We start from the raw sequence: 21,350 nt of genomic DNA, 5'->3' as shown, positions 1-21,350 counted from the left end.
AAGAGTAGAGCAAAGAGAATTGATGTTGAATCTTCTAACAGGTATATGCGGTCCTGCAAGTAAAAGTGGTGTAGAAGCTCTTGGTTTGATAAACAGACCTTTAGTTGAGGATGATATGTGGCATCTAACTTCGTAAAGTCATACAAATGAAGAAAATAAAGCTATAGAAGACAGAAAATACATGTTATTCTTTTATGGTCAGAAAATGTAGATTCTTCACGAACGAATATGAACTGTACATTACAAACATTTTATCAAGACTCGTTTTTTCTTTCAAAGACATCTTAATCCATTATAGCGAACGAATACTTTAGTTTTCTGATGGTGTTGTATATATGTATTTTTGGTTCTTCAAATAACGAAAGATAAAACATGTTTCTTGGGAATGACAGATTTTGTGATTTAATGTTGAAGATTAGAGAAGATTTTGCCGAAAATTACGTTCTTATCCATTTGGAGAATGTAATATTGTTTTAAAGTTAAATATATGTTGATAGGATATTATGTGACTTAGCTCCAAACATAAAAGGGCTCCATTGCCCATAGAGTTGGGGTGCCCATCGTAATGCATGACTACTTAGTGGGGGAGTAATGCATGACTACTTAACGGGGAAAATTTCCGCAAATACTAGCTTCTTTCATTATTGTTGGGATAATGGTCTATTTTTTCACATTTACTGCATACGTAGTTATTGATAGATAGAAAATCATAAGAATCATAGTATATATTTCTGTGTACGTGCAAAAGTGTTACACATGTTAATACACGACTGATGGTTCAAGTACGCAATAAAATAACCGTAGCAAAAAGATTCAATCAATATTGTTATAGTTGATAAACTAGACAATGATATAGTCTATTTTCCTTAGTTTATCTGTCTAATTATCAAAAAAATAATAATAAAATAGTCAAATAAATAATATGCTACTATGCTCACGCCCCACTGCAATGCAGTATACTAGTTAACGAAAGGCTATGCTCTGCTGACCCCCCACTGCAATGCAGTATACTAATATATATCGTATCCGTAGACTGACATTTTCCGATATTTCAACAAGTCCGGTATATATTGGCAGAGTCTTTATTCGAGTCTACTACTGATATGAGATCCAAGCAAGAAATGGAAGTAAGCCTGCGATGCACAATCCTATTTCTCACAATCCTAACAATTTTCTCCCAATCATCATTTTCCACTCCTTCAAATGACCTTCACATCCTCAATGCTGAACGTCGTGTAAGTCTCCCCCCTTATCAATTAAAATTCAGTCTTTTTAGTCTCACTAATTATGTTACATTTTTGCAGGTTGACTTAAGTTCTCACATTGTAAAAGTCTTCTTAACATTAAAGGTACCCATCTTGTTAATCATCGTAATTTTACACAAGCATTTATCATTTATTGATGGATTTCTTTTATAGGTAGAAAATACTGGGACATCTCCTATATGGGAGGTTTATCTTTCATTCCCACCTACGCAAGTTGAGAATTTAGCGCTGGTTAAAGCGGCATTGGTTGTGGGTAAACGGAAAAAGAAAACTTATGTGCCACTTGATGTTAATCTATCCGAGTTACGTGATGGACTGAATGGAGCTCAGTTTTACTCTATATTTTTACATGATGAACTAAAGTCTGGGGAAATTGTAACATTAGAAGTGCTTTATATATTAACTCGTTCTTTAGAGCCATTCCCTGCAGAGATAAGTCAAGGAGATTCTCAGTTGGTTTATTATCGTGATAGTGCGATTATATTGTCACCGTATAATGTTAAAGAACAGATGACGTATGTTAAGACACCGAGTGCTAAGGTTGAATCTTATACTGTTTTGGAGCCTACTAAACGTGTGTCCACAGAATTGCAGTATGGGAAATATATTGACCAGGCACCTTATTCGTATTCTCCTATTATTGTTCATTTCGAGAATAATAGTCCTTTTGCTGTTGTTGAAGAGCTTCTACGAGAAGTTGAAATATCTCACTGGGGTAGCGTTCAGGTTACAGAGCATTATAAACTTGTTCACGCTGGTGCTCGACACAAAGGCATCTTTTCCAGGTAAGGCTTCATACATTACTAAAATTATCTCTTATATTAAGAAAAGGCAGTTCCCCTTAATTGTTGCTTCGTAAACTTATTAGGACGAGGTAAGCCAAGTTATGAGGATGCCAACATTATACATCGTGTTAATTTTCTTGTCTTTTGTGACAACAAAGTCTTTAGAGTCCCATTACCCGAGCAAAAACTCTACCACGGTAATACTTTCACCTTCCGTTCACTGTTGAAATACATACCCATGATCTATAGTTGATTTGCATGCATGGAGAGAAAATAGACCAGATATATCTATTACAAAACCTAACATATCTCAACTTATGTTTCTCATATCTGGAGAGCTACTGTGTGACAGACATAAGTTCCATTCATAAAGTGTGAGCTTAAGAGAGTTATTGCTGGAGCGATCATGCATTGAGTGAATCCGATATAGTGGACAAGAGTGAACAAACTTCTTATAACAACACTCCTTATACATATAAGAAAAGAGTAGTTAAATTTCTAAAAAATGCTTGCAAGATGCCGTTCGTTTGCCAAGAAAAAGGATTTAGAGGTGTGACGGATTATCTCTTCATCTCCCTCACTCTTTGTTTGCTATACATTCCAAACCAAAATTTTATCTAATATATAAGCTCCATTTGTAAGAATATTCCATGTCACACTGTTTAAGACCCATATCAACATGTTATAATGGAATTAATATTTGGTTTATAGAAGTTGGTCTGTGACACTAAGTGCACTACTAACCACCCTGCTAATTTATTCTTTCTTATTGTATTTAACCTGTCATATTTTCTTATCTTCTGAAACTACCGTCTGGCAGGGTTGAATATCAATCAAGACCATCTATTAGTGGCATATCTTCATTTAAACATCTTCTTGTCCAACTGCCCCCACGGGTTCACTCTGTGTACTATCGGGATGGAATAGGAAACATCTCGACATCTCGTCTACGTGTTGGTGCAAAAAAGGTACTTACAATTTAATAAATGTTTTTTTTTCGAGGGGTCTATAATAGTTATCAAAGGGCATTCTATAGTATACTATTTGTTGTATTGTGTGCAAGATATAAAAAGGGCTCAAGGTGTTGTAGGGGGATTCTGCCCCCAAGGAGTAAGGTTTAAAACTCACAGTATAGGAGAAATAAGCTTCATACTTGTATATATATATTAAAGTGTTAAGAAATAGTAAATAGATATCTTATTAAAGCCTTTTAATAAGAGAATAAAATAAAAGGCACCGCTTAATAACTCCTTTTGCTTAGCAATTTACCTCAGCAAGGTACTTATAAAGATGAGGAGCTAAGGTTGATTTTATTAGTTACTTAGTTGAATAGAGTAAGAATTATAATTGCAAGCAGTCTTAACCTAGTGCTCTATTCTGTTGTGCGGTATCTGAGAGTCAGTGTGTCAGAACCTAGACAGCAATATGCATGTCGGTGAAGGCCGTTTCATAGTTAGATCATGTTGCTTGGGTGTACTCCATTCATCTCACAACCAACCACATAATTCATCCCACCTCAATTATCCCTTGAGATAGGGGAGTCAAGGTTCTGTCTAGGGTGTCATTTGTTTTTTTAATGAATATAAGGGGTTAACTTTCATCTTCCAGAAGTGTTTCTCCTTAATCTGTTGGGACCAAATCCATTTAGACCATAGAGAGTTTTCCTTGGCTACAATTTTGAATATCAGCCCCATGTGAGCTGCTTTGTTCCAAAGCTTCATGTTTGTAATACCTAATCCACCCTCCTCTTTTGTGAGCATGATTGTTTTTCTGCTAGCATGATGCATCTTTTTGACTAGATCAGGGCCACTCCATAAAAAGTTAGCACAAATCTTCTCAATTTTCTCTAGCACAGTGTTGGGGATAATGAAAGTTCTTGCCCAATAAATATGCAGAGAATTCAAGACTGATTGAATCAGTTGTATTCTTCCAGCGAGTGAGAGAAATCTAGTCTTCCAATTAAAGATCTTGGCAGTAAAGGACTCTATTAGATAATAACAATCTCTTATACTGATCCTTGTGGAAACAAGAGGCAACCCAATGTATTTCACAGGGGGTTGGATCACCGCCCGACCCATAAGGCCATAACAGCTTCCAAAGCTAAAGCATCATCATCGCTAACTCCACCAGTCATAAGAGTGCTTTTTGAGGCATTAAAGTGTAGTCCTGTGGCATTCGAGAACATAGAGACAATATCTGCTATTGCTAACATAGATGAATAGTCACCTCTGAAGAACAGTAAGATGTCATCAGCAAAACACATGTGAGAAATGTGTATTTCCTTGCACTTTGGATGCACATTGAATTTCTTGTGCCTTAGACCTTGCTCAAGAAGTCTGCTCAAGTGCTCATGATGTCTGTAATCAAAACAAAGAGAAATGGAGATAAGGGGTCTCCTTGTCTGAGGCCCCTCTTCCCCGGAATAATACCTTGTGAAGCACCATTAATAAGCACAGAATAATATGATGACATGAAACACATTTTATCCAGCTAAGGAATTTTGGGGGAAAGTTATAGACAAAGAGCTGATTTTCTATAGAGAACCAACTAACAGTGTCAAAAGCTTTTTTAATGTCAAGTTTTAGTGAACATCTAGGGGAGATGTGTTTTGTGTATAACCTCTAAGGAGTTCATGGGATAAAAGGGTATTATCCTGGATAGATCTTCTGGGGATAAAGGCGAATTGGGATAAAGAGGTGATTTTAGGCATTATATGTTGGAGTCTGGTTGTAAGGATTTTGGAGACACATTTATAAATAGTATTGCAACAGGCTATTGGTCTACAATCTTCAGGCTTAGATGGGTTAGGAATTTTGGGAACAAGATAAATAAAAGTAGCATTAATACCCTTATTTAAAATACCTGAGGAGAAGATGAAATGAATTGCTCTAGAAAAATCAGCTCCCACCACAGTCCAGCATGATTTGAAGAAAAATGAGTTATAGCCGTCAGGCCAGGGGACTTGTTGTCATTCATGGAGAATAGGCTAGCCTTAATCTCCTCGTCACTGATATCTGATTCTAGAAGGGTAGCATCAACAGTTGTTATTGTGTTATACAAGAAAAGATCATTTCTGTGTTGTTCTTCACTGGTTGGAGCAGCTTCATGTCCCATTAATGACTTGAATTAATCAACAAAAACCCCTGAGAGTGCTTAATAGTTATCATGTTCTTGTCCATTTTGGTCAGTCATGGACCCAATTTTCCTTGCTGTTTTCTTCTCTCTAATCATATCATGGAAATAGGTATTGTTTCTATCCCCATATTTTAACAATAGACAGTCAGTTCTGTGCTTCAGATCTTCTTCCTCCATTCTTGCTAGCAGATTGTAATTGGTTCTAGCCTCCTTCTCCTTATGATATATTGCTAAATCATTGGGAGAGTTGTGGAGAGTAGTTTGTAGATCAGCTCACTCTTAGCTTGTTCCACTTGAGCATGTAGATTTGAAAAATGCCTTCTTGAGCACTGCTTAAGTGAACTCTTAAGCAACTTCAGTTTAGAGACCAGAATAGAGAGAGGATTGCCATAGACATGTAAGGACCCTGCTTGTATAAGACGCATTAAAATCTGGATGCAGCTTCCAGGCATTAGAAAATCTGAATGGGAAAGTGTTTTTTGTTTTCTCCTTCCAACTAAGAATAATGAGAGAGTGGTCGGATACCAGTGGTGGTGCAAAACAGACAACAGTGTCTGGGTGGTCTAAAGACTAATTGTTGTTGATAAGAAGTTTGTCGAGCTTTGAGCATTTCCTAAATAAGCCATAAGCATTGTTGCTCCATGTAAAGTAGAAACAGAATAGGAATGATCAAACAAGCCTCCTTGATTCAGACACTGAGAAAGTTCAGTCAACTCCCTAGGGTGAGGGCGGTCATAGCTGACCATTTCTCCCAAGAACAAAATATTATTAAAGTCCGCAACTACACAACAAGGGGAGTTAGAAGGGTAGAAGTGCAGTAAATCCATCCATAACTTTTGTCTTAAACTGAATTCATTTGAGGCATATACCACAGTACACAAAAATTGCTTCTTCGAGCTTAGCATTTCCACATTACAATGTAGAAACTGATCTGATTCAAAGAGCTTAGTGACATTGAGTAAGCAGGGGTCCCAGAGAATCCATATTCTTCCACTATTGTCACTTGGATAATTATTCAAAAAGTTCCAGCCAGGAGCACAAAGGTTTTTAATGTAATCAACCTTGTCTGCCTTCACCTTAGTTTCTAGCAGACTAAAAAGCTTGAGCTTTTTTTTCTTATCTTGTTTTGTTTATTTCCCGAGCTTTACGGGAGTCATTAAGGCCCCTCACATTTCCAAATCCCATCCTCATGATTACTTGTTAGGGAATTATTACCTGACACTCTGACACCTTAGGCCTACCAACCCCCTTAGGAGGACCTGAGTTTTTCTTATTAGGGCCATTGTTCTGAGAACCCTTGGGAGGAGCCTTGTTTTGAGGACCCTTATACGGATCTGTTTTGACACTTGTTAGGGCCCTTTTTTTTAGTGCCAGGAGTACCACCAGTAGGTTTAGCACGTGGAGTTGCTGCTTGTTCCTTGCGTTTGGCTCTTGTAGTAATGGGAGAGGTAATAAGACCTCCTGCGTTAACATCTTGGTCATCTATCTCATGGTCAGAGAAAACTTCTATCTCCTCTTCATTATCATCATCAGGACCCAGCAGTGCTAGGTACGGATTCCCTTCTTGAATAAAGTCCTCTAATCTAATTTGTTTATTTATTAAGAGTTCAATTCTCTTGACAATAGAATCAGCTTCTTGCACAAAAGGCACTATATCATTTACTTCATCACTCACTGTATCGCAAGCAATTATAGGAGCTGCAATGGGATCAGGTACAATGACAATTTTAGTATTAACAGGACATATAGACATATAGTAGGTAGAGGCTGGGCATCTTGAGGCACTTCATCAGCATTTCTAACACAACTAGACTGTCCGATTTCAGCTCCAGGAGAAGTTATGAGCATTTCGAGTGGTCAACTTCCCTTTAGTGGTACTTTTTTGCGGGCATGTAGTCTCCTTATGGCCAAATTGTTTGCATTCAGAACAAGCAAGAAGTCTCCATGGATAGTTCAAGTCAAGAACAGCCACTCTAGTCCCAATATTTAGGTATCTGGAAAAGTAAAAGATACAGGTATATCTACACATACCTTAGCAAATTCCAGTCTTTTCTTCTTTGCAGTAGCATCATCAGTGCATTTAGGTTCACCAATCAAGCTAGCAATACATCCTATCCCGTTAACTGTCCACAGCTCTTTTGGGATTTTTGAGACTTTAACCACCCAAATGGGTAAAGTTTGCATCTTGTTTTTCTGGTCTTCAACTTCCCTCAACCTTCTTTTAACCGCAAATAATCTGCCTGCGATGTAGATCGGACCATGCTCAGGAGCAATTTGACGATCTTCAGAGTTGTGGAATTTCATAAAGAAGATGTCGTTATCCGTAGTTAGAGAAACACTTCCTTGAATCTTCCAAGTCTTTTGTAACACATCTCTCACAAAAGGAAAGAGAAGTTTTTTGTCGATAAAGTAACCAACATGATAGGCAGCCCATTCATCAATACCCTCTTTGACCAGTTCGTGGGGTGCTTCAGCAACTCCATCCACTAAAATGGGTGTGAATTTTGGCAGGGATGTAACCGGGGAATTTTCGCTTCTGTGGAAAAGGGAGTTCCAAGTTGTTGTTTTGTTTTGGGGCGGTTGTCATTCGGTTGAGTGGCAAGAGGAGGGGTGGGGGTGCAAGCAGCCATGGCAGTTTTTCCGGGACTCTCTGTACTTGGTTAATTCTTCTTGCTGTTAAAACGGACAGTGTCATTTGTTGCTTGGTATTCAGTTTTAGGCATGATCTTGACCATAGACAATCTTCGCCAACAAGAAAAAGTTTGACATAAACTTTTGTTACTTGTTTTATGCATTTATGGAGTAGGTTAGCACATTTGATTCACTGCATGTACTCACATTCGACATGATGCGACTTCAATACTTAATCCTCTCGGTGTCCATTCTTGGGTGTCTTTGGGTTTTTAATGGGATCTCCTGTTGATATGTTCCAAACTATCTCTCCCCCCCCCCCCCTCGGGACTACGAAGAAGCTATGTGGCATAAGTCATCTCGATGATACGATGTGACTTATGGCCGGATGGGAACCAGACACTTTGAGGCGCGCGATCATGTTTTTTTTTCCTGAGGATTCTTGGTACCTGCCCTTTGGTGTATAAGGTGGAAAGAGTTCAAGGGCAACCTCTTTGAGTCTTTAATTTTGTCTTGGGCATCGATTGTTTGTGAGTCTTTGTCGTTAGTAGGATACCACATCCTACATTTTGCTCATCTTTTACCTTTATATGTATACATATGAAATCGACCGTTTAACTCATTCAAAATTAGTAAAAATAAAAGAAAAAACATTGCGCACCAAGACCTATGCAAGCGCTTTTGTTCCATAAAGAAGTCATAGACCCCCCCTAGCTGCCAGGATATTTCATTATACACTTCACTTATACTGGTAAAATATTAGATTCAAGTACGTTGCAGTTTTTGGTGTCTGTTTCATTGGCGTGAAAAAGATAACATGTGGTGCAATCCAGGCAATTTATTATATCCAGTAATTGCATGACTGTAGTCACTGTTGTGGAAAGCATATGGAATTATCTTCTTAAATTGTGTGAAAAAGATCTTTATAGACTTATACTGCTGTGGAAAATATGTGATCTTTACAGTTATCATGTAAAGGTATGCAGAGTTCTGTTTGAATTGTTTGAAAGACATTAACCCTTATAAAACTTGTTCTGATTGATTCTTGCAGTCAGAACTTCAAATTGAGCCACGGTATCCGTTGTTTGGAGGTTGGAAAGCTACCTTTGTCATCGGTTATGGCCTACCATTGCAAGATTTCCTCTTTGAGTCATCTGATGGCAGGCGTTATCTAAATTTCAGTTTTGGATGCCCTCTTGTTGACACAGTGGTCGAGAAGTTGATTCTTAAAGTATTTCTTGATCTCCTCACATAATTCATTATTCTATTATTGTATCATTTCAGAGATTCTGAGCAAGATGGATTCAAACTACTTTTGCTTAAATGTTAATATGTTTCAGGTGGTGCTTCCTGAGGGATCAAAAAACGCCTCTGCTGTAGTTCCTTTTGCAGTTGAGCAACATCTGGAGGTAATACTTTCTTCTATACTCCCTTATGGGGTATGCTCATGGTGACTGCAATTAGGTTTTGAAATTGTAAACTTACTCAGGGATTTATGATCATCAAAAGTATTGTGGAACTTTTTACTTCCATTGGTTAAAGACATTGATAAAATCAATACCCTTGAAGTTCTACTATGTGATATTATAGTTGCTTTGAGGAGTATTCCGTTAGTTAATTCCCTATTAGAACTGGCTGCATTAAGTTTGTCCAAAAATTTGCATTTGATCCAAAATCATCCTAAGTAATCATTTTCACATTGAACATCTGCAGACGAGTTACTCATACCTTGATGTCGTTGGAAGGAATGTGGTGGTTCTTGAGAAAAAAAATGTAGTTCCTGAGCACAACACTCCTTTCCAGGTATGTTTTGAACCCATCAATGGTGAACACATGTACTGCAAAAGTTTGGTCCTCTCGATCTGTTTGTTTATTTTTGACGACGCAAGTTTCTTTTGGTATGAGATCATTGTTGCAACCTGACTGGTGGCTCAGCTATGCTAAGCACCCTTCTGCATTTATTACTTTTATGTTTACGCTTTAAATTTAAAGGGTATTCACCTGCACTGTTTTTGAATACTTGAACATGCGTCTCAAGTTTTAGTAGGGCCAAAAAGGTTTGAACAACTTAGATACAAACTCTACCCATGTGTTTTGATATGTCGGGCATCTCCAATTTGTTGGTACTCAGTGTTTTTATTATATACTTATATAGTATCAGACATCCCTGATGGATGATGCTGTTGATAGATTTAGGGCTGTCCTATGCAGGCACCCTACTGAATTGTGATTTTGCATGTCCATCAGTAGTCTAAAATCATGAGTACAATATTCCACACATATCATAGTCTCTATATTAGTCCTACATGGTTTGCATATGTTTTTTTAGCTGTAGAATTTTCATCTCTGGGTTGTGTAGTGGTTATAAATGTTATATATACTTCACTATGAGAAGAATAAAGTTACAACTTCAAACATTTACATTGTATCAGAGTCTTAGAACTTAAAGGGTACCCTAGTAATTGTCCCTCCACAAGCCGTCCCGCTGTCTTATTTCCTTCCCTCAGAAGCATTGTTGCCTATTCACATAATTTTGTCAATTCTTCCTCTATAAAAAAACAGCCACCTGCTGCACACCCATTGCAACAGTTCAGCCATCATTCATCTGCCATTCCAACCATCTACAACCACCACCATCATATCCTATCACCGGTGCTGTTTCTTTTTCTTGTATCTCTGGGTCTTTTTCTTGATCCCTTCCCTTCACAATCCCCCTTTCTGGATTGTAATCTTCAAACAATCTCTCAACTCAACGAAATCTCTTTTTGGGCATTACATTTTGAACCAGTACAGCACTTCACTGTTTCAGACCTCCAGTAGAGCCCCAAAAGGAAAAAGTTCTACCATTTTTAATTAAGCGCCAACATCAATGGTGGTTTTTTTTTTGCTTGGTAAAGTTGAAATCTCATTAAAAGTGAGAAGAAAGTAGGCCGAGAAAGCCTACTATTATAAAGAAACAAAATAAAACCTAGGTTACATTGACACAGGCACGTGTGTCGGTGTCCGACACGGATACGGGGTGTCAGACACAGTGAGCAATAAGAGATCGACACAGGGACACGGATAGGAATAATTAATTATTTTTTTTAATAATTATAAATTAGAAATTTTTTCAGAAAAACAATAATAAATAAGGGAGAAAAGTCTTATCTTACATACGAAACAAATATTAAAAATATTAAACTGATGATATAGAAATACAAAATGAGCTTACAAAGTTCAGGAAATTACATAGTTACAAAGTGGACTGTTTTATTGGCCCAATTTGTTTTTGAAATGTCTGTCCATAATATAAGGCACACTAAAGTCTTTTTAAACATTAAGTTACATGCCCAATTTAAGGCCCACTAGGGCTTACAAAGAAACCAATCTCTCTCTCTCCCATCTCCTTCTGCTGGCGGCTGCTCTCTCTCCCATCTCTACTTGGCAACAATCAGGTACGACTCTCTCTCTCTCTCTCTCTCCCATCTACAGCCGTATCTGAACGTTTTTAGCCGTGTCGACACGCGTATCCGTGTCAACACACATTTTTTCCAGAAATTGCCGTGCCCATGTTACCTAGAATAAAACTAAAAACATAGCCACAAGAGGCTAACCTGAGAACTACAAATTATTCTACTTCTAAATACAAAAGCCTATCCCATCTCACCACAAAATACTCAAAAGAGATATTTCTAAACTCTTTAAAAATCTTAGACCATTGAAATAATAAAGCCTTAATAGATATGATAAACTCTTGTTTAGATACGGAAACGCCTTCAAAGTGTCGACGATTTCACTCAATCCAAATACCCCACAGAATAGCAAATGGTAACAAACTCCAAAGACGATTGCTTGAGAGGTAAAGGGACCATGACCCCAACCCTTCAACAAATACACCACTCGCCTAGGACTCATCCAATAAAAATAAGACTCTAAATGGAAAGAAGACCAAATGTTTCAAGAAAAAGGACACCCCAACAAAACATGATTTACAAATTCACCATCTTTCCTACACAATTGACAATGGTTAACAATAATTTTTTTACGCTTCCGAAGATTATCAATGGTAAGAATACGCTCTAAATTGACTGTCCAAGCAAAAAAAGAAATCTTGGTGGGGACTTTAGTTCCCCATATGACTACTAGACTGAGAAAAGAGGAATAGGAGCACAATGATTATGAGAGTTTGATCAAGTAGGAATGCTAAAATAAAAAGACTTAACAGAGAAAGTACCTTTCTTGCAGGGGTACCACACTCTATTATCACAGTTTTGAGTCACAGAAGGTAGCGTATCAAGCCTAGCCATAAGGGAGGCTAACACATCAATCTCCCAGTCATTCAGAGCTCTATGAAGACCTAGATTCCACGATATACCAACCTCAGTTCTAACCATGCAATCAGTAACCAGTTTACCTTTGAAGCTAGGCAAGCCAAACAACAAGGGATCACTTTTGGCAAGTGAACCTCCCTCTAACCAACTATCCTCCCAAAAAAGAATCTTGTCACCAAGCCCCTAGCTTATACCGGACACCAACTATCCTCCCAATATCAATAGTTGCATGCTCTTTTTATCATAAATTCTAATAATGTAATTTCCTATAAGACAAGTATTCTTATCTTCAAGCATTATTAGCTCGTCCTCTTCGGCCAATTCTCGTGATGCCTTTTCCATGTGATAGCGATTCTCGGTTCCCCATGTCTCCCACTGTTGACGTTGGAGCTCGCAGATTTGAACTACCTTCTTTGATAAAAACAGATTCGTCCCTTTCTTTATGCTTCATTGATGGATCTTGTCCTGCGCCAGATTAGCAAGGCCGGCCCTGGGGACAGTCCATACAGGCGGCTGGCTGGGGCCCCGAAATTTGGCCCAAAATAAGGGCCCCCAAAGTCGACAATCAGTTGGGATCTACTGTTCTTTTCGGTCCAAAATTCGGCTCTAAATTTGGCCCAATATGAAGTTTTTAACAAATAATAAGCCCGCTTGTTCTTTTTTCGGCCTAACTTTGGACTCAAAATTTGGCAAACCTTCAACAAATAAAAGGCAAATAAAGCCCAAAAACCACAACAGTAAATCATCGCACTCAATCCTATTCTAAGTAGCAGACTTGATTAAAGTATTAAACTACTAAACGTCTAAACTGTACGGTTGTTCTTCTCTTCTTCTCTCCAATTCTCCACCAGGCTCTCCACTCCTCTCTTATATTGTTTTTGAACCGTGTACCAGCGACTCTCAAGTAGCAATCAAAGACTATTATTTTGTTTACTTAATAAATATTAATTATTTAATACTTTAAGCCTATTTGTTTGCAAAAAATATGGCTTATACATTTTGTTATCCTTCATCAGTAAGGGCCACACTTTACGAACTCACCTAAGGTCCCCCAAAACTCAGGGCCACCCCTGCAGATCAGTACTTTCCTCCTTCTCCAGCCCTTAGTCCCGAGTATATGTTGTGGTTTTGTACCGATCAGAACTTGGTCAGCATTGTTAATTCCATTCTTTCTTGAATGATCCTTGCTTGATTGTCGGTAAAGACACTAGGCAACAAACATGGAAGTGCCCGAGGATCACTTCTCAGGCCTCTCAGTTGTAAAGCCACTCTTACTCGTTTTTTAGCTTTTGGACATTAAGATGCATTTGTTTAATTCCAGAGTATCCCCAACAAAGGAAAGAGATAAGAAACTTAAATTTGAATCAGTGTATTCATGTCAATTTCTCTACCATTGTTGCTGTTCTTATAGTTATTATGGTGATACCGGGACTCTTTTTGCTATTATGACTGTAGTCAAACCATGCTCATTCCAGTTAATTGTTGTAGTCTTTGTTTCCCCATTTATGATTCTATGCTAATTGTTCTGCAGGTTTATTACAACTTCAACCCGATTTTCATGCTTGCTGAGCCGTTGATGTTGGTGTCGGTCTTTTTCCTATTTTTCATCGCTTGTTTGGCTTATTTACATATTGATCTCTCCATCCGCAAGTCATAATTCTGCGCAGATGCCCTAAAAATTAGCGTTGTCAATTCAAGGGGTAATTCTGTTCATTATGAAGATTTTGCATATGTTACTAGAGGCGAGACATCCCTCTTTTTACCACCCCTTCTCGTTATAGCTTGCAAACAGGTTCATAATGCCCACTTCTTAGCAGAAGCTGCTTTGTATGGTAGTATCAAATAGTTTCTCTTTGACCTGAACCGTTAACTTTTATTTACCAGTAATAGGTTACTGCCGAATTTTTGCAGTTGCTGTTGTTTCTTCACTTAGATGTAAGGATCTTAAATTCATATGAGAAATGGAAATGGAAGAGGTGAGGGATGCGAAGATGCTTAAAGTGAAATTTATTTATTATACAAATTTCACAACTGATCTTGACTTTGGAAAATCTATTTCGAAAAGTTATTGATTCAGTTAGAATTATTTATCGCTTTTCTGCCGATGTACTTCACCTGAAATTCTATGTGAGTTACCTTCTGTGAGCATCATAAATGGAACTGGACAGCATTTCTCATTGGTCAGTCTACCAATTAATATATTGACTCGTTGCTGTAGAAAATGATTTGTTTGATGGTTTTTGCAAGTTACACTTTCAATTATATGACCGTTTTATGGTAAAATTAAGGGATTTTATCACATGAAACCCTTTTTGTGTGTGGATGCCTGTTTCTCATGTGCTTCACGAGTGTTTAGTCATTAAAAGATAGGTATATTACCCCCACTAGATGAGTCAATTAAGATTTTCCCTCATTAGATGGGAAATTAGGTTCACCTTCCCAAATACACACAAAACAAATATGGTCAACTCCAAGTTGATTTCTTTTTTTTTGTGTATTTAAGGGGAAGACTCTAATTTCCCATCCAGTAAGAAGGAAATCCTAATTGGCTCATCTACTAGGGAATAATACTAGTTAACCCGTATATATATATTGTTTAAAAACAGGGTGATGAATGATAACAGCCACGAGAATCGTTGTAGAACGTTCATGATATATATGAGTAAACATGGTATGTGTTGCTGCCGCCACAATTAGGACCTATACAGGTTGCTTGGTTCTAAATTGGTACATCAACGCAACGTTACAAGTCATTAAAACACGCTCATCGAAAAAAAAAAAAGCTGTTACCAAACAAGCAAACACATATGGGTTTTATGTCGTAATCATAATGAACGTCACTGGTAATGGTTGTCAATATCATTCACTACTGGCCTTGCTTGTACTCTGTCCGGATTGTTTTAAATCTGTGTTTTAGTGGAAGAGAAGAAACACTTAAATTACTATTATTTTATTTTATTTTTCTTGCAAGCGAAAAAACTCAATTATTATGGTTTCGAGCCAATCTTCTTAGTTTTCATAATTTAATAAAAAAAACGCACAATTCAATCGAAAATCTTGTCTATTTTATGTTCTCTCATAAAATCTTGTAATTTGCAGAAATGGTTCCTTACTCATTGCACTTGGCAGTCTGCAAGTATGTCTGGCAGCCTGATCAGCTGAAATATGAACTTGTCGCCATGCATTTGACTAACTCTTTCATGCATTTCATCCACCCTGGCTTCATAGAACAAGGCAACTAATAAAGTAATAAAGTCTACTTTTCAGAAAAAGAAAAAGACCATGGCGGCTAGTAGAAACTAAAAGGAGTGCAACCCACTGCACACTGCAACATTTCTGTAGAAGTGTAGAGCACCTGAAGGAAGTCACATCCATTATTCCTGGGTTCCCAACCAAATATCAGATCCACATTGATTTTTGCTATCCCTGGACCACGAGGTTCAATTCCCATCCCTGGACCACGAGGTTCAATTCCCATGTGAATTCCTGATGTATCATTCCTTTCCCTGGTCTTTCCAATAGTGTCCATTGTGTTGTATATGTCCTTAATTATGTATTTGCCTCTTCATATTCTTCTTTTGAAAGTTGCTTTCAGGTTGTATTTGCCTCCATAACAAGCTTGTTTCTGAATTTCAAAATTCTTACCAGTTCAGCCACTCACAGATGCTTAAGGGCATCTCCAATGGGGGGTGTAAAATTACACCTCCACCTAGGCTCTATGTAGGTGTCATGGATTTTACACTTCTAATTGTATACTATTGTATAGCTTATAAATATCCACACTCTAACTCCCCAATGGAGAAGTGTAAAAAAAATAGATTTTAAACTCGGAAAGTGACGTCCTCTTAAATTTAAACTGGGAAGTGACGTCCGAGTTAAAAAATTATTTTAGAATTAGAAAGGGATGTTACTCTAAGTGACGTCCTGAAAATTATTTCACTCAGACGTCAGTTCGAGTGTCGCCCGGACTTTTTATTAACTAATAGTGAGAGGGGGAATTCCCCACCCTCTCTATTAGCTAATACACTATTACCTACGGTATAACACCCCCATTGGAGAGAGTTTTTTGATATTTGGAGTGTAAAATTTCCACTCTATACAGTTTACACTCCCCATTGGAAATGCCCTAATGATGGAACTATGACCCCTCACACATCTTCACAGGTTCTTGAACTTTTTAAGTTATTGCTCGAGCCAAAGTTGTTAGCTACAAGTCCCAATTTCTCTGGCAGAACTGCATTCTCAGAAAAGATGCTCTAGTGTTTCTTCAGTACAGATTTCAGGACAGCACTTAGATTAGATGCAAGCGTAAATCCTCTCTTTTGCATGCCATTATCTGTTGCAGCACAGTTATGACATAGTTTCCATGCAATGACAGCAACCTTTGGATGCATATAGTTATCCCATAGAATTAAGCTTGTACCACCATACTTAGCAGTACACCTGACACGTACTTGACAATAGTCAGGAAATGTGTGTCCGGTTTCTCTCAATTCAATGGCAGTTGAAAACCTTAGGGCGTTGGAAACTTGGAATGAAACGTAATTAACGTGAGACTAACTCAAATTTCACCCCTTCGGGGCTTTGAGCTGGCTGTTATGTGATTGTATGTCTACATGTGAATACCACACAATTGCACAAATGCCTTCATTTGAATACTGCACAAATGTCTACATGTGAAATACCTACCTGGACGAGGGGATGTACTATCAATAATTTGAGATGGTTCGGCCGGCCTAGGTTAGTGACCTCCAATGCACTTGGACCCTTAGAGGGTAGGTGCTTGCCTAAGATATCTCCAAGTGGGATAGTCTACGTCATAATTTGTGGTAGAGGGCACTCATTCGCGCAGACTCTACCATTAAAAAAAAAATGTGAATATGTGAATCTCTATTGCCAAAGTGTACTACCTAAGCCATTAATACAGCATTCCTTGTCAGGTTGGACGATGAATCGAACAAAACAAATATATAAATTGGGAATGACACATAATCTACTCTGCCTCATGACTCATGGAAACAAATTCAGTAGTATAACTGTCCTGTTTCAAGAAACCAAAAGAACTCAGGACCTACTGAAACAAACTTATCAACATTTGATACATCTTACATCTTCTACAGATACTTTACATTATGGGATTTCTTCTAGTGCATGGGAAGAAACAGATTGTGGTACAACTTATTGAAAGAATCATGTAATTTACACTCAAGGTATTGCTTGAAGCAAAGGTATATTTTCCACTTTGTTGCCAAATCTCTGTACTATTTAGACAAGAGAGTCCTTGTTAATAGTTCCATTGATTTTCTTCCCTTCATGGTTTTCTTTATCTTGGTGACTCAAAATCTTACTTGCCAAAAGTGGTGTAGCTTCCCTCTCTTTGATCTATAACAAAATTAGTCCAATATTAAAAAAAGTTGAAGTCAAGCAAATATTTTGGTTAAAAAAAGATGTAGAAGCGCAACGGTAAGATACTTATACCTGAGATGCAGTCAATGAATCACTGCTCTGTTTCTTTTTATTCTCATGGGTGCAGAAATATGAGTACAAGCCCATTCCGAAAATGGCGATTAGGATGCCAACAATGTTTCTCTCTGTGAAAGGGTCATGTAGTAATGTGTACCCAAAGCCAAGGACTAGGCATGTCTTAAGATGACCAAGCACTTGATATGTCACCGGAGAGGTTTTTCCAATCACCAAGAAGGTGCTAAAATTGACCGAAACAGCAATCAAGCACGAAAGGATAATAAATGCCTGCATATTGGCAGCAAAGAGGTTTATTGGCAGTGCGCGTATCCTTTTATGTATCTTATGATCGTACTAATTTACCGTCATTAAGTATATATAGAATCATGTACAACATGAAATCCGCTAGAAATAGTATCATTACAAACTTCCAAACGCATTTTAGTATTGCCAAAGTTAGCTCATGGTCTGCTAGTATTTTTTATGTAAATGTAGATATGGTTGCACAATTATATGCATAAACATCAATTGTCATGAGTGTGATATAAAGCTATGTATGTTATGCGAATGGAACCAAGTAGCTCAAAAGTGAAGGAAATACCGAAACCACAGCAGAATATTTGTAGGCAAACACATTTTGCTTGGTGAGAAACTGATCAACCAGAGGACCAGAAACAAAAAGTATAGCTGCTTGATATGGGGCAGAGTGGTAGAGCAGCTGAGTAGAGGACACATTTAGTCTCTTCTGTATGGTGTTGGTCAGCTGAATACCAATGACGGTTAAGAATGAACATCTTTTTGTATCATTATAGTATTACACCAAACTCATTATGTTGTTCTCAATCCACACCTAGAAAGGTGACTTGCCAATTTGAACCATTAAGAATAAATAGAAGAAAAGAAGGAAGGATACAATTTGACCAACACATGTAGTTGCAATGGCAAGAAGAGAGAGAACTGATCCAACAAGATTGAGTTGGAGATCAGTTATGGAAGCAATGCCAACTCCAAGTAGTAAGACAAAAAGTGATAACTTGATCTTCTGACTGCAACAATTGGAGGAACTTAGTAAACATAGAAAATTAACTTTAGTTCAATTCACATAAGTAAATAAATGCTATCCAAGCATATTACCTGAATTGCTTCTTTAGGAAAGCTGTCTCTAACAGAACTGTAAATGGTATTATTGCAAGCTTTGTCATCTGGCAGGAGCACCACACGAACGAAAACACAAAGCATTGCTTCTATTAGTGATATTTTTGGAATTATGATTAGACAATAATAGGCGTGCCATTGTGATGGTTGGTGAACTCAACCTGATAGAAGCCAATAGAGTTGAACCCAAGACTTAAATTCAGAAGTCCAATTGATACACCATTTAGGATGCCAAATAGGACGATGGTCTTCATCTCGATTGACTTGGTCTCGAACACGTTGAATTTTTGTGCCACGTGAAGTGTGCAAAATGTAACCATTAGATGCCAACTAGTCAATGTGGTAGCTGCAGGTGTGACAATTATTAGTTAACTCATAGTTGCATCAATACCTACATAGTGTATCAGTTGAATTTTAAATACATGTCTATGTCCTAACCTTTTCAACAACACAATGTAATGAAAAAGTATGTTCTAACTTATTGACACTGACTTTCTAACAAGGCAAAATGTGACAGTCTCTTTCCCCAGGGCCCAAACTATATAGTATATATACAACAGAGAGGAGGTGAGCGAAAATGATTTCTTACCGAAGGGGAAGCCAAGATTGCTCATTAGAGCTTTATTGCAAATTACAATGGCTACTGATGATGCAACTGAAAGAGCCAGAGCACCAATAACACCCATTTGGAATCTACTTGTTTCCACCATCTTTCTTGTATAAAAAGAAACCTGTTGTTTACATTAAACAGGACTATTAATAAAATGACAGTAAATATAGGAGCAGGTACACACTTTCCATGCCATGTATTTATCTAAGGTTATCAGCATAGTAAGATGACCACCCCAGCATCCAATTCAATCCGTCATAGGCAGACAAATCAAGGATATATAATGCTCCAGACGATAAGACGTAAAACTCAGGATATGATAAATCCAATCAGAACAGTAGGGGAATGGATTATCAAATCCATTCACTGATATTCTTATGTTAATCTTAGAATTCATATTCATTTGGTGGGCTGGTGGCCACTAGAAAACTTCGTATGGATTTTCCCGTCACAGTGTTTTCACTCAGCTGCCCTCAATTGCGCGCTGATTGTAGATATATTGAGTCATGAGTGAACGCAATGTAAGTTTCAATATGTCAACATTCGTGCTTGCATTCAACAATGAACAATCACTCACAATCAGTCCTGTAAGCACCGGAGGCCAAAGTGTTCTGGCCAAAACGCCTTCGGCCTCTGCAGCCACTGACAATAATATGAACCATGATCGTTTGTTGTGTTGATACCAGGAAGGGAAAAAACTAGCGCTAACAATGTATAAAGTCTTTTGCTCTCTGTTGTGGCAGAACAAATATATACCTTTCTCGGAAAAAGTTTCTTTTACTACTTTGTATGGTGAACAAAATCAGATTAATTAATCTCAACCTAAGCACTAACACAAGAAAATGAAGAAAGTACATGTATATATTACCTTCACAAACTAGCAGTCTTGGAGGGTTTCAATCCCTGAAAATAAACAGAAAAAATAGCAAGTCAAATCTTATTTGAAAGATTAAGTAAAATGAAGAATGGAAGTGGAAAGAAGAAGACGAGAACTATCAAGAGAGGGTGAAATACCTAGGAAAGATAATGAAAGTCGGTCAAGAGCAAGGTCTTACAAGTCCATGGACGAAACTGAAAGCAATTGCCAAGCAAGCTAGTTCTATATTTGTGGGAGAATTGTCTACCAAGATTCTTTGAAATGTGGAGGAGAGGGGTGGCCTGAAGAAACTGTTGCCTTGTATGAGAAAGTAGCATGGAGGTTGGAGTCCTTTTATTTTTGATTTGTAATAAGGTTTGGTTGGTTACTTGGTTGGTACTAAAGCCATGCCTCGATCAGCATCTGCATATACACCATCTTGTATTTTACTATGCCATCTCTTCCAGAATGAATTTGACTTTCAGAACAAGTAAACAAGTTACGTTTCACTTGGCCATTAACGGTGTACAATTTTGAGCCCAACTGCATGCTAACAAATATCATTGTCATTTTGCAACTTATAACTTAACAATCATATTTTCAATGAATAAATAATAGATATAATCGATTATTTTAAATTATTTATTTATTTATAGTGTGCATTTCCTTGTTGGTTGAGTCCACAACAATAGTTAAGATTCTATTTCCCTGTCTCTTCAAGGTGGAAATCTGCATTTATATTTCTACCAGAATAAAATACAATAGGCATGGTAGTCCTTACATCCTCCAAGTTTTTACCGATTTTAGCTTACTTGTTTAAGTTGTATGGAGATATGCATGATCGAGTAGAATCTTAATACAGAAGTTAGGAAGGTAAGATAAACATTTCTTTAAGTAAGATATCTGACTATGCAAGCAAACTAACAACCCTCAAGACCAATAATGCATGTGTTTGGTGATGAATCTTAAAATTCACTCAAAACCCTTTTCATGATCCCCTTTAACATCACCAGCCGCATCTCCATAAGTCGGTTAATGAACCACAATGAAAGTATAATAAACTAGTCATAATAAATTTGACAAATTCTAGTAAGTTGATTATGTATAATGTAAATTTAAGGGTTTTTAAGACATTGG

General features: G+C 37.6%; 2 protein-coding genes and 1 long non-coding RNA gene across 3 annotated transcripts; 2 read left to right on the top strand and 1 right to left on the bottom strand.

Moving 5' to 3' along the window:
• Positions 1 to 1,078: 1,078 nt before the first annotated feature.
• Positions 1,079 to 14,135, top strand: LOC147487723 (Ribophorin I). Its single transcript, XM_086570841.1, has 8 exons — positions 1,079 to 1,235; positions 1,305 to 1,349; positions 1,419 to 2,050; positions 2,871 to 3,018; positions 8,868 to 9,047; positions 9,157 to 9,225; positions 9,530 to 9,619; positions 13,661 to 14,135. The coding sequence occupies exons 1-8, from the start codon at positions 1,104 to 1,106 to the stop codon at positions 13,784 to 13,786; spliced, it is 1,422 nt and encodes a 473-aa protein (XP_086426967.1). The 5' UTR covers positions 1,079 to 1,103; the 3' UTR covers positions 13,787 to 14,135.
• On the top strand, positions 4,089 to 8,853 carry LOC147487724 (uncharacterized). Its single transcript, XR_015201124.1, has 3 exons — positions 4,089 to 6,734; positions 6,812 to 6,898; positions 7,012 to 8,853. It is a non-coding gene; the product is annotated as an uncharacterized LOC147487724 (long non-coding RNA).
• A 3,069-nt stretch (positions 14,136 to 17,204) lies between the features above and the next one.
• LOC147487722 (UDP-xylose transporter 1-like) lies at positions 17,205 to 20,765 on the bottom strand. Its single transcript, XM_086571024.1, has 9 exons — positions 20,372 to 20,765; positions 20,226 to 20,260; positions 19,337 to 19,478; positions 18,909 to 19,093; positions 18,727 to 18,794; positions 18,506 to 18,638; positions 18,194 to 18,355; positions 17,608 to 17,880; positions 17,205 to 17,511 (listed from the first exon to the last, which is right to left on the bottom strand). The coding sequence occupies exons 3-9, from the start codon at positions 19,455 to 19,457 to the stop codon at positions 17,395 to 17,397; spliced, it is 1,059 nt and encodes a 352-aa protein (XP_086427150.1). The 5' UTR covers positions 19,458 to 19,478; positions 20,226 to 20,260; positions 20,372 to 20,765; the 3' UTR covers positions 17,205 to 17,394.
• Positions 20,766 to 21,350: the final 585 nt, after the last annotated feature.

This window comes from Coptis chinensis, chromosome 7, assembly GCF_015680905.1.
Source record: "Coptis chinensis isolate HL-2020 chromosome 7, ASM1568090v1, whole genome shotgun sequence".
In the NCBI taxonomy this organism is placed as follows: Eukaryota; Viridiplantae; Streptophyta; class Magnoliopsida; order Ranunculales; family Ranunculaceae; genus Coptis; species Coptis chinensis.
The sequence above is the reverse complement of the archived record's forward strand: the minus strand, read 5'-3'. Positions and strand labels throughout refer to the sequence as shown.